Source organism: Hyla sarda, chromosome 1 (assembly GCF_029499605.1).
Source record: "Hyla sarda isolate aHylSar1 chromosome 1, aHylSar1.hap1, whole genome shotgun sequence".
Taxonomy (NCBI): Eukaryota; Metazoa; Chordata; class Amphibia; order Anura; family Hylidae; genus Hyla; species Hyla sarda.
In genome coordinates this window covers 109,538,225-109,551,918 of record NC_079189.1, presented here as the reverse complement: position 1 = coordinate 109,551,918, position 13,694 = coordinate 109,538,225, and the positions used below count along the sequence as shown (strand labels likewise).

Below are 13,694 nucleotides of genomic sequence, written 5' to 3'. Positions count from 1 at the left end.
CAAGTAGGAACTTCACCTAGGAAATGAGTCACCGGACTGTAACCGCAGGAGCGGCAAGAATGGGGAATGTTACCTGGCAGGGTAGAAAACCATGCAGACACAGTCTGGCTATCTGGCTAAAGTGGGTTACCAGCCTTCAGCCGTGAGAGCGGCAGGCATGTAGGGAGGAACCTGGTAAAGGAGGGAACTCGGCGAACCAGTATGTGGTGTATTGTACAAAGCAACATTAGAAGTTACTCACCTGTAACTACATCTTGGCAGTGGATAACCTGAACTACCGTCCACGGTGTGGTAGTGGACTTGACATAGTAATAGTAGACCATGCAGACAACTGTCTGGCTGACTGGTATAGGATTCCTGAATGCTAAGGGACACTCCATTGAACCCCCCCCCCCCCCATAGAAAATGGGGTATTGGAGTACGACCGAACTAATGAGCGACCTGGCGGTGTAAGAGACCAAGCAGATGAAAGTCTGGCTGACTGTCATCAGCCACGAGTACCTGCAGGGACCTTCATCCAGAGTCCTTACACCAGCAGAGAGGTACGGGAAACCTGACCAAGCCTGCGGCAGCCCAGATATGGGAGACCGACAGCAATGGAGACCGTGCAGACAACAGTCTCGCTGAACAAGTACACTTTCAGGGGCTGGATAAAAGGGGACAGCCAGATAGGCGATCACTGTGCCCCACTGCCGCATGTGGGAGGGGAGGCCTAGGAGCCACAGATAGTATCCCCGCCACCTTGGGAGATCAGGGGAGGCTGAGCAGCCGTGGAATGCATCCCTGTAATCCATCTAGGGTCTATAGGACACGCTGGGACACATCTTCATACACCTCCACAGCAGTGGGGTACTGGAACTCCAGCCTCAGATATGAGTGACAGGCGGCTGAGGAGACCACCCAGACCACTGTCTGGCTTACTGGTATGGGTCCATAGTATCCAACAGGTCACTCCTTCAGACACCTTGCATCAGCAGTGGGGTACCGGAGTGCCAGCCGCGGACGCAGAAGCTGAGAGATGAGCGACAGGCGAGACTACTGTCAAGCATATCGACTTCCACGGAGACCTCTCACTAGACGGGAGGATCCAGAGCCCTAGCTGCGGATGCGGCAGCCTGTGGAGGAAGGAATCATATTGTATGACACGCAAGAATGCCGCCCCATTATGGCTGACCGGCGGACATGACAGAATGCCCTTAGCCTCCGCCAGGAAAAAAAAAAAAAAAAAAAAACTTGCAAGGGAACCCAACCAGTGTCTTGCCTCAGTAGGGAGGGACTGGAATTCAGCCGTGGGCATGACATGGCATGGCACTCAGTGGTAGACACTGAATATATCCCTGACAGTTTCCGAGGGATCGAGAAATCCCTGGCAGTAACCCGCCACGATGGTGCGCATATGTTCCCTGACAAAGTGAGAACCCTGCAGAAAATAGAAACGCCAGAGGCATACCTCAACTGATAATGTAAATAGTCTAAAGCAGGCCACCGTACGGGGTGACTGAAGTAATAAAGCAGCCCCCCCCCCGTCCCTAGAAAAGGAACCCTGCAGATATTAAACTGATAAAAACAGATGCGACAGGACAAGGCTGTAACAGCGTTTGGATGCCACAAGGGGGAGCTCAAGAAGCAATGAAAAATCCAGGGCACAATACAATTGATGGCCACAGGAGAGTGACAAACACAACCAAATGAGTGACCAGTGGTGATTTAAATTTTTTTTTAAATTAATTTATTTTTAAACTTTGACAGACAGCGCAGCCCGCCAAAAAGGGAGGGCACGCTAGAATAACACAGCCCCCGGAGCCGGCCTCAGACAAGGAGAAGCACGGGGAGGGGGGAACTTGTGGTAAGATGCGGCACCCGGCCACACGATCTGTGGACATTAGAGGGCTGGACTGGCTGAAAGAGGCGGCCGGTACCTCCCCCAATGGGGAAGCGCCCGGCCGCATGGGGAGCAGTAAGCATGCTGGTGTGCCCGCACGTGGGATCGGAGCCTGCAGCTGTAGGTCTCCGGTCAGCCCATAAAGAGCGCGGCCAGGACACGGCACCTGGCCGCAATTATAGGAGTAAGCCTGGGACTAGAGGCCTCCGGTCAGTCTATAAGAATGCGGCCAGGACATTGTGCCTGGCCACAGCAGATATGAGTAAGCAGGCTGGTGTGCCCACACTAAGAATGCGGTCAGCCGCGTGGGACCACCCGCTGCCTGCAGCTGTAGGTCTCCGGTCAGCCTAATAAAGAACACGGCCAGGACACTGAGCCTGGCCACACAAGGTAGTAAGCGGGCAGATAACGTCCCCACTGGGGAAGTGGATGAGACCCGCTGCCCCAGAGACTGAAAGTGGGGCAGCAGCATAGAGTCTCCGGCTGGTAGTGAAGATAAGGTGGCCAGGCTACTGTGCCTGGCTGCAATACATGTGGGTTAGAAATGCGTGGCCCGAAGAGAGGGGGGGGGGGGAGGGAAGGTTCACAGGACTGTCCCCTCTAGAATGGCGCTAGAGGCCATGAGGGGTCCGGCCCAGCACAGCCGCGTGTAATGGCAGCTGAGGAGCTGGGCATGAGAGAAAGTGGACCCCTGGATGAGCAAGAGGGAGGGAGAGGGGGATGGGGAGGTTGTAGTACATACACACCCATGGCTCCATCTTCTTATACTCACCCTGAAGTCTTCAACCAGCTTATGGCCACGCTGCATCATACCAAGCTAAGATAGCGGGGCGAGCAGGGGCAAGTGGGGGACCCGGACCCAGGGTACTACCTCCAGACGCTGGCCGTTGGCGAGAAGGGATGAACAGTGCATACTCTATGTCTGTGCCCCTTTGTCAGATATGGGGGAACAGGTAGCACCATGCTCCTGAAACCCCACCTGAAAAAGGGTAACAAAGAGGAGAAAAAAACCTAACTAAACAGCCCTTACTAGAAAATAATAAAAAAAAAGACCAGGTCTGGAGAACTCCCAGACCTGTGTCTTGCCTCTTACTGACACTAGCTAATACTGATTACCTCCCTTCCAGTGGGCGGGTATATCCTGCCAGGGAGGATCTGACTTTTTTTTTCCTAGTGTCAGCGCCTTCTCGTGGCAAGAGCATATACCCATCAGTATAGGTGACCCCCAATGAAGAACGACTGAGAAATAGATGTTTTGTTTTTTTTTCATTTAAAAACACACCAATGAATGAACACAATAAAAGAGCCATAAACAACAATTGGTACATGATCCAAAGAGATTAGGATCTAAAAATTGTGGCAGAAAGGAAACCTATAATAACATACAAAAAAAATCATACTATTTTAGAAAAGGATTGGATTACTGATAGTAGACCAATAGGTAATTATTCATATGGATCTTTTACTCTTACAATTCACAATCTAAAGAAATTACTTTGGCAGGATATAGAGTAAAATTAAGCAATTTATCACATCCAACTTTGCGGTGTATTGCCTTATATGCGATTGTGGCCATTATAATGTCAGTAAAACCATACGTCCACTGTTCCACCATATCCGAGAACACATACAGTCATTGAAAACCAAACGTGGTTCAGCGAGATTCATATCCCACATGATAGATGCCCACAATGGTGATCCAAAAGCCATGGATTTCACAACATTAGAACTCTTAGAACCCTCACCATACACAAGTGACGGGCACAAATGCCTGTTAGTCAAGGAATCGCGTTGGATGCTGCATACTAACGCAACTGGTCCATTAGGTCTGAACGACCACAATGAGATGAGCGTTTTTATCTAACTTAACCTGTTTAGATTTATTACATCTTATGGACTCACAATCATGTGTATTCTTTTATATTTCCTTCTGTATATTGTATATTTTCCCATTGTACACCTTATCCTATGTGTAGCCCCACTCAACTGTCCGTATGTTTTCCAAGCGTTGTCTAGTTTCCATGACCACACAGGTTCGGTTTTAAAGCACACCTACGGACGTGCTGGTGTAGGGCCTGAAGAAGCGTTAACGCGTTATACGGTCTGTTGCCCAAAGTTCTGCCCAGCAGTCCGCTCCCCCGCACATGGTGTTCCTGTGAAAGAAAATAAAGTATCCTGCTGCATATCAACTGGTCAGTGCTCCGTACTTTTTATGTACCTTGTTTCTACTCATTGTCATGCTTACCGCTATACGTAGTAGCACTGCATACCGGGAACAGCATAGTTGTTTGTTCAGACACTGTTAACCATAACGCAGCTGATAAAGTGTATAGAAGGGTGCGGTGACTTGCTGTCTATCTATTGAAGAGAGTATATTCTTGAGATTTTATTGTACTCTGTACAGATTCAAGACACATTGTGCCAGATGCAGCAAAGCAGCCCTGAAACATAATTGGGCATCCTCCATGCTTCACAGTAGGAACTGTGTTCTTTTCTTTGTATGCTAATTTTTTTGGATCTGAAGTGACTTGTCAAAAAGCATCAGCTTTGTCTCATCTGTCCAAAGGACGTTCTCCAAGAAGCTTTGTGGCTTGTCCTTTGGACAGATGAGACAAAAGCAGAGCTTTTAGGCAAGTTGCAAGTCACATCAACTATATGGTCTCAGACATTAAAATGAAGCATATAAAGAAAAGACACTGGGGGAGATTTATCAAAACCTGTCCAGAGGGAACGTTGCTGCATTGTCTTTAGCAACAAATAGCAATCACTTCTTTCATTTATTTATTTTTTTTAAACTGTGAGAAATGAAGGAAGTGATCTGATTGGTTGCTATGGGCAACTCAGCAACTTTTCCTCTGGACAAGTCATGCTAAATCTCCCCCACTGTACCTACTGTGAAGCATTGGGGGGGGGGAGGGGGTGACTCAATTATTTTGTTTTGGTTATCTGATAGAAACATTTCCAGAGATAGAGGGATAAAGCTTAAAGGGGTACTCCAGTGAAAACCTTTTTTCTTTAACCCCTTCAGGACGGAGCCCATTTTGGCCTTAAGGACCAGAGCGTTTTTTGCACATCTGACCACTGTCACTTTAAACATTAATAACTCTGGAATGCTTTTAGTTATCATTCTGATTCCGAGACTGTTTTTTCGTGACATATTCTACTTTAACATAGTGGTAAATTTTTGTCGATACTTGCATCCTTTCTTGGTGAAAAATCCGTAAATTTGATGAAAAATTTGAAAATTTTCCATTTTTCTAACTTTGAAGCTCTCTGCTTGTAAGGAAAATGGATATTACGAATACATTTTTTTTTGGTTCACATATACAATATGTCTACTTTATGTTTGCATCATAAAAGTGACGAGTTTTTACTTTTAGAAGACACCAGAGGGCTTCAACGGTCAGCAGCAATTTTCCGATTTTTCACAAAATTTTCAAACTCAGTATTTTTCAGGGACCAGTTCAGGTTTGAAGTGGATTTGAAGGGTCTTCATATTAGAAATACCCCATAAATTACCCCATTATAAAAACTACACCCCCCAAAGTATTCAAAATGACATTCAGTCAGCGTTTTAACCCTTTAGGTGTTTCACACGAATAGCAGCAAAGTGAAGGAGAAAATTCACAATCTTAATTTTTTACACTCACATGTTCTTGTAGACCCAATTTTTGAATTTTTACAAGGGGTAAAAGGACAAAATTTTTACTTGTATTTGTAGCCCAATTTCTCTCGAGTAAGGACATACCTCATATGTCTATGTAAAGTGTTCGGCGGGCGCAGTAGAGGGCTCAGAAGGGAAGGAGCGACAAGGGGATTTTGGAGAGTACGTTTTTCTGAAATGGTTTTTGGGGGGCATGTTACCTTTAGGAAGCCCCTATGGTGCCAGAACAGCAAAAAAAAAACACATGGCATACCATTTTGGAAACTAGACCCCTCGGGGAATGTAACATGGGATAAAGTGAACCTTAATACCCCACAGGTGTTTCACGACTTTTGCATATGTAAAAAAAAAATAGTTTTTTTTACCTAAAATGCTTGTTTTCCCAAAAATTTTACATTTTTAAAAAAGGGTAAAAGCAGAAAATACCCCCCAAAATTTGTCACACAATTTCTCCCGAGTACGGCGATACCCCATATGTGACCCTAAACTGTTGCCTTGAAATACGACAGGGCTCCAAAGTGAGAGCGTCATGCGCATTTGAGGCCTAAATTAGGGATTGCATAGGGGTGGACATAGGGGTATTCTACGCCAGTGATTCCCAAACAGAGTGCCTCCAGCTGTTGCAAAACTCCCAGCATGCCTGGACAGTCAACGGCTGTCCGACAATACTGGGAGTTGTTTTGCAACAGCTGGAGGCTCCGTTCTGGAAACAGTGGCGTACCAGACGTTTTTCATTTTTATTGGGGAGGGGAGGGGGGCTGTGTAGGGGTATGTGTATACGTGGTGTTTTTTACTTTTTATTTTATTTTTTGTGGTAGTGTAGTGTAGTGTTTTTAGGGTACAGTCACACGGGCGGGGGTTCACAGTAGTTTCTCGCTGGCAATTTGAGCTGCAGCAGAAAGTTTGCGGCAGCTCAAATTTGCAGCCAGATACTTACTGTAATCCTCCGCCCATGTGAGTGTACCCTGTACGTTCACATTGGGGGGGACATCCAGCTGTTGCATAACTACAACTCCCAGCATGCCCGTTGGCTGTAGGTGACTGCTGAGAGTTGCAGTTTTGCAACAACTGTAGGCACACTGGTTATGTATCACTGAGTTTGTGACCTAACTCAGTGTTTCACAACCAGTGTGCCTCCAGCTGTTGCAAAACTACAACTCCCAGCATGTACGGTGCATGGTGTACGGTGACTGCTGAGAGTTGTAGTTTGCAACAGCTGGAGGCACACCGGTCGTGAAACACTGAGTTAGGTAAAAAAAAACTCAGTTTCACAACCAGTGTGCCTTCAGCTGTTGCAAAACTACAACTCTCAGCAGTCACCGACAGCCAACGGGCATGCTGGGAGTTGTAGTTATGCAACCAGCAGATGCACCACTACAACTCCCAGCATGCACTTTAGCTGTTTGTGCAAGCTGGGAGTTGTAGTTATACAACAGCTGAAGGTACACCTTTCCATAGAAAGAATGTGCCTCCAGCTGTTGCAAAACCATAAGTCCCAGCATGCCCATAAGGGAATGCTGGGAGTTGTGGTGGTCTGCCTCCTGCTGTTGCATAACTACAGCTCCCAGCATGCCCTTTTTGCATGCTGGGAACTGTTGCTAAGCAACAGCAGGAGGCTGTCAATCACCTCCAACGATCCAGACGCTGCAGGTCAGTCCCGCCGCCGCAGCTGCTCCTGGGGCCCCGATCCCAACAGGGGCGCCGGGGATCGGGGTCCCCAGCACCCGGGGTGCACGTCCCGCACCCGCTCACGTCCTCCGGAAGAGGGGCGGAGCGGGTGCGGGAGTGACACCCGCAGCAGGCGCCCTGATTGGTCGGCCGGTAATCCGGCCGACGAATCAGGGCGATCGTGAGGTGGCACCAGTGCCACCTCACCCCTGCAGGCTCTGGCTGTTCGGGGCCGTCAGAGACGGCCCCGAACAGCCAGTAATTCCGGGTCATCGGGTCACTGGAGACCCGATTGACCCGGAATCGCCGCAGATCGCTGGACTGAACTGTCTAGCGATCTGCGGCGATCGCCGACATGGGGGGGCATAATGACCCCCCTGGGCGATATGCCGGGATGCCTGCTGAACGATTTCAGCAGGCATCCGGCTCCGGTCCCCAACCGGCTAGCGGTGGGGGCCGGAATTCCCACGGGCGTATGGATACGCCCTCGGTCCTTAAGGACTCGGGATGCAGGGCGTATCCATACGCCCTATGTCCTGAAGAGGTTAAATCAACTGGTGGCAGAAAGTTAAACATATTTGTAAATTACTTATATTAAAAAAATCTTAATCCTTCCAGTACTTATTAGCTGCTGAATGCTACAGAGGAAATTCCTTTCTTTTTGGAACACAGATGACATCATGAACACAGTGCTCTCTGCTGACATTTCTGTCCATTTTAGCAACCATGCATAGCAGATGTATGCTAAGGGCATAAAGGCAGTATGGTGGCTCAGTGGTTAGCACTGCTGCCTTGCAGTGCTGGGGACTTGGGTTCAAATCCCACTAAGGACAACAATAAATAAAGCTTTATTATTATTATAATAACGTCATAAGAGAGCATTGCAAAAAGAAAATAATTTCCTCTGTAGTATTCAGCAGCTAATAAGTACAGGAAGGATTAAGATTTTTTAATAGAAGTAATTTACAAATATGTTTACCTTTCTGCCACCAGTTGATTTAAAAGAAAAAAGGTTTTCACCGGAGTACCCCTTTAATTCTTCATCTTCTAGTCTAGGAATAGAGATCCCATAAACCACTATTGTATTTTACTGATAGCGCTATGGAAAGCAAGTGTCTCATATTACCTATACCAACTCTACACATACATGGAGCACCTCCATTCACAGGGGTAAATTCAGTTCTCCGATGCATTTCTTCATAAAAAAAAAAAAAAGACAACCCTGTCATTATGCACTATTAGGGGTATAGTGAGGGGGATCCCCCATGAACCAGAATGGAGAGCTGCACTATGAGAGCAGCTCCTGTTCTGCTGGACTCGAGCCATCTTTGTATTACATGGATGGTAATCCATCTATATGCCGCCATGTAATACCACATGGTGTGGCAGTAGAAAATTAGTGTGGTGAGCTGCCAAGATCAGGAGGCGGGTGATCAACTGATCGGACACATTCTGGAAGGGATTGTCTCTGATGTGACAACTACTAAAAAAATAAAATTACATATCTTAAAGAAGGCGTTAACATCAAGGTACAGCTTACTAAAGTAAATAACTTTTAGAAGTGAAGCAAGACATGGCAGGAAAACTTACTTTGCTGGGTCCCCTGTTTCTGACATTTTGACTTCTAGGGCTTTTTGTTCTAAAAAATAAGAATAAAATCACAATGGGGTAAAAAGGTTATTGTACATTTAAGACTGATAACATGACCTAGCGACATAAGAACAGGAAGCAGAACTGGGTCTCTATAGGTCTCAGGGCAGCCTACTCTTACAGGAAATCCTAAAGTATAACTTTTATGTTAGAAAACTTTTGACATGTCAAAGAAATGTGGGGTGCTACATGTTGAGCACTTCTTCCTGCTGGTCTAAAGATTGGTGGGGGTCTCAGCACCCAAACCCCACTGATGGAAACTTTAGACTTGTCTCTATGACATGTGATAAGTTTTCTAAAATGGTAGTAACACTTTACGGTAGGGAAAATGAAGACTGTATCAATTGACATTCTCCAATCTCTACCGCTAATATTAGATATTAAAGGGGTTATCCACCATAAGATGACTTTAGTGTTTGCTTGCCAGACAGTAATGGACATGATTAGGAAGGATCCGTGCTACTGATTTCTTTTTTTGAAAGTGCCATTTCCTGTTGGGGTTCCCTCCCTCAAACTACAAGTCCCATGATCCCTTGTTTGTAAGTGTGAGGTCATTTTTCTCCCTCTCACACATCAGTCACCCCACCCATTGAAGAAAACCTAAGCTATGTATGCTGTTCATGAAACTACAACTTCCTGCAGCCGTGTGGAGAATGATCTTCTTCCCACCCAGCAGTCGCCCCACCAGTTAATGCACAGACAGACCCCCTATTAACACCTGACTAGTGATGTAATGCCTTGGGATGCAGTGCAACCTGAGAAAACCTGAGACAACAATAATTTTGTATGCTGTTAGAAATAAACATCAGGGCAAAGTTCACAAAAAAATTGCGGGACCAGCCATCAAACATAAGTAAAGACATTATATTATGATATATGCTTACTTTACAGCCCCTGTAGCACAAATTTCTAAATCTGATTTTTCAGGGACCAGTTCAGTTCTGAAGTGGAATTGAGGGGCCTGTATCTTAGATACCCCCCATTTAATAAATTGCACCCCTTAAAGTCGTCAGAAAGGCAATAAATAAGTTTATTAACCCTTTAGGCGTTTCACAGAAATGAAAGCACAGTAGAGGCCGAATTTTAAAATGTTATTTTTTTTTGCCGATTTTTCATTTTAGGGTGCATGCACACCACGTTTTTGTAATACAGTTTCCGTATCAGGTTTTTGATGAAAAACAGATTCCTCAAAACCTGACTAAACTGTATCAAAACGTGGGTACATATTTCAACCCGTATACGGTTTGAAAAATTATGTCCAGTTGCATCCGTTTTTTATTCGTTGCATCCGTTACTCACATATGGTTCTGTACGGTTCCCATTGACTCCCATGTTAAAAAAAAAAAATTTATACAGTTAAATACGGTTATTCACCCGGACCTAAAAACGTGGTAGACTACGGTTTTGGGTACGGGTAAAAAAATAACCGACAAAACCATATAAGACGCAAAAAGGACTAAACCGGATGAAGCGTTTAACATACGGTTTACAATGTTAAGTCAATGCATTCCCCACATTAGGTTGGCAGTACAGTTCCCCCGCATTAGGTGCAGTATCGTTCCCCCGCATTAGGTGCAGTATCGTTCCCTCGCATTAGGTGCAGTATCGTTCCCCCGCATTAGGTGCAGTATCGTTCCCCCGCATTAGGTGCAGTATCGTTCCCCCGCATTAGGTGCAGTATCGTTCCCCCCCATTAGGTGCAATATCGTTCCCCAGCATTAGGTGCAGTATCGTTCCCCCGCATTAGGTGCAGTATCGTTCCCCCGCATTAGGTGCAGTATCGTTCCCCCGCATTAGGTGCAGTATCGTTCCCCCGCATTAGGTGCAGTATAGTTCCCCCGCATTAGGTGAAGTACAGTTGCCCCACATTAGGTGCAGTATAATTCCCCCACATTAGGTGCAGTATAGTTCCCCCACAGACATACAGCCTTCAGCCATATACAGTGTATGGCTGGAGGCTGTATGTCTGTGTACTGCCTCACAGTGCTCCGTCCACCGCTCCTGAAGAGCGGTGGTCGGAACACTGAAGATGAAGTACATACAGGTAACTTACCATGCGCGCGCGTCCTCCTCCTCGCTGCTGTGCTCTGCTGTAGCTATGGGCGCAATTTTTTTGTTTTCTGTTATTTTAAGAGTGTAAATGATGGAAATAAAATCTAACTTTTGTTGACATATTATAATAATGTCTAATCTGTAATTTGATGCCTTTTGGAGATTTTTCCATCTTTCCTTGGCTTCTTTATGCACATTAATACAAATTTTTACCTGGGGTGCCCAAACTTTTGATCCCCACTGTACAACTCCCAGCATGTACGGTCTGTCAGTGCATTCTGGGAGTTGTAGTTTTTCAACAGCTGGAGGCACACGGGTTGGAATCACTGAGTTAGGAAACAGACTCTAGCTCAGTGTTTCCCAACCAGTGTGCCTACAGCTGTTGCAAAACTACAATTCCTAGCATGGCCAGACAGTCAGAGGTTGCAGAACTACAACTCCCAGCATGCCTGGACAGTCTGGGCATGCTATAGGAGTTGTAGTTATGCATCACCTTGGGAAGAACAGTTTGGAGACCACTAAGTAGGGGTCTCCAAACTGTAGCCCTCCAGATGTTGCAAAACTAAAACTCCAAGCATGCCCAGACTGTCCAGGCATGCTGGGAGTTGTAGTTCTGCAACATCTGAAGGGCCAGATATTACAGAACTACACTCCCAGCATCCCTGACTGTCTGGGCATGCTGGGAATTGTAGTTTTGCAACATCTGGAGGGCTACAGTTTGGAGACCACTGTATAGTGGTCTCCAAACTGTGCCACTTCAGATGCTGCAACAACTCCCAGCATGCCCAGACAGTCAGTGCATGCTGAAAGTTGTAGTTTTGCAACACCTGGAGGACCACAGTTTAGAGACCACTACACACTGGTCTCCAAACTGTGACCCTCCAGATGTTGTAAAACTACAACTCACAGCATGCTCAGACAGCCTTTGGCTGTGTAGGCATGCTGGGAGTTGTAGTTTTGCAGCTTTTAGAAGGCCACAGAGAAGATCACTTACCGCGATCTTCACTGCAGCCTTCTCCACGCCGCACTTTCCGGCCGCCACTCCTCCTGCTGCCGTAGATGCCGCCGCTGGTCCAGGATGCCGCCTCCGCCGGTCCATCCAGTAAGCCGGGTCATGCTCCCCACCTCGACTTCGATCGGTGGGCAGAGCGGGGGAAATTAACATCTAACCTCCCCGCCCCCAACTGCCATTGGTCATCAGCCTGATCGACTAATGGCAGGGGATAGGAGGGGGTGGCAACACTGCCACCTCGCTCCTATCCTTTAGGATGGTCGGAGCTGGCTCTGACAGCTCCAATCATTCTTATTTTCCGGACAATCGGGTCACCAGTGACCCGGATCGTGGCAAATCGCCGTTCTGAATTGACGACATGGGGGAAGGGGGGGTCTCAGGACCCCCCTAGGCATTGCCACGGGATGCCTGCTGATAGATGATAGCAGTCATCCCGGTCCGATCATCACCCTCCGTCCTTAGGTCCATACGCCCTCCGCCCCCAACAGGTTAAGGTGAAACTGGGCTTGGTCCTTAACCCCTTAAGGACTCGGGGGTTTTCTGTTTTTGCATTTTCGTTTTTTCCTCCTTACCTTTAAAAAAATCATAACTCTTTCAATTTTACCCAAAAATCTACGGCAAAACAGAAAATCATTGTGAGACAAAATTGAAAAAAAATAAAACGCCATTTTGTAACTTTTGGGGGTTTCCGTTTCTACATAGTACATTTTTCGGTAAAAATTACACCTTCTCTTTATTCTGTAGGTCCATACGATTAAAATGATACCCTACTTATATAGGTTTGAATTTGTCGTACTTCTGTAAAAAATCATAACTACATGTATACGATTAAAATTGTCATCTTCTGACCCCTATAACTTTTTTATTTTTCCGCATATGGGGCGGTATGAGGGCTCATTTTTTGCGCCGTGATCTGAAGTTTTTAGCGGTACCATTTTTGAATTGATCAGACTTATTTATTTTCATGATTTAAAAAGTGACCAAAACTGCACTATTTTGGTCTTTGGAATTTTTTTGCACGTACGCCATTGACCGTGCGGTCTAACTAAAGATATATTTTTAGAAATCGGACATTTCCGCACGTGGCGATACCACATATGTTTATTTTTACACATTTTATTTTTTTTTTTTAAATGGGAAAAGGGGGGTGATTCAAACTTTTATTAGGGAAGGGGTTAAATTTATTCACTTTTTTCCCCCACTTTTTTTTTGCAATGTTATAGATCCCATAGGGACCTATAACACTGCACGCACTAATCTTTTACATTTATCAGTGGTTTCTCATAGGAAACCACTGATCGATGATTGTGCCACTTGTCTGCTCATGCCTGGATCTCAGGCACTGAGCAGTCATTCGGCGATCGGACAGCATGGAGGCAGGTAGGGATCCTCCGGCTGTCATGTAAGCTATTCGGGATGCTGCGATTTCGACATGGCGATCCCGATCAGCTCCCTGAGCTAACCGGCATGGTTTTACTTTCACTTTAGATGCGGTGTTCAACTTTGAACTCCGCGTCTAAAGGGTTAATAGCGCGCGGCACCACGATCAGTGCTGCGCGCTATTAGCCACAGGTCCGACCCGCTATGACCCCGCGCTATAGAAGGGGAGCGGACTCAGGATGTACCAGTACGTCCTGGATCCTTAACAGGTTAAGGGGTTAAAGGGGTACTCCGGCGGAAATATTTTTTATATCAACTGGTGCCAGAAAGTTAAACAGATTTGTAAATGACTTCTATTAAAAAATATGAATCCTTCCAGTACTTAT

At 46.2% G+C, this 13,694-nt stretch overlaps 1 protein-coding gene across 2 annotated transcripts in view; it reads right to left on the bottom strand.

The window, feature by feature from the left end:
• Positions 1 to 13,694, bottom strand: part of CENPU (centromere protein U) — a 71,765-nt gene that overhangs the window by 55,824 nt on the left and 2,247 nt on the right. Inside the window, exon 2 of one of the 2 annotated variants that reach the window (XM_056560099.1) lies at positions 8,805 to 8,853. In XM_056560099.1, coding sequence (XP_056416074.1) covers positions 8,805 to 8,853 — 49 coding nt within the window. Of the gene's footprint in view, positions 1 to 8,804; positions 8,854 to 13,694 lie in introns of those variants that run through there. The other variant, XM_056560104.1, reaches the window with a different exon arrangement.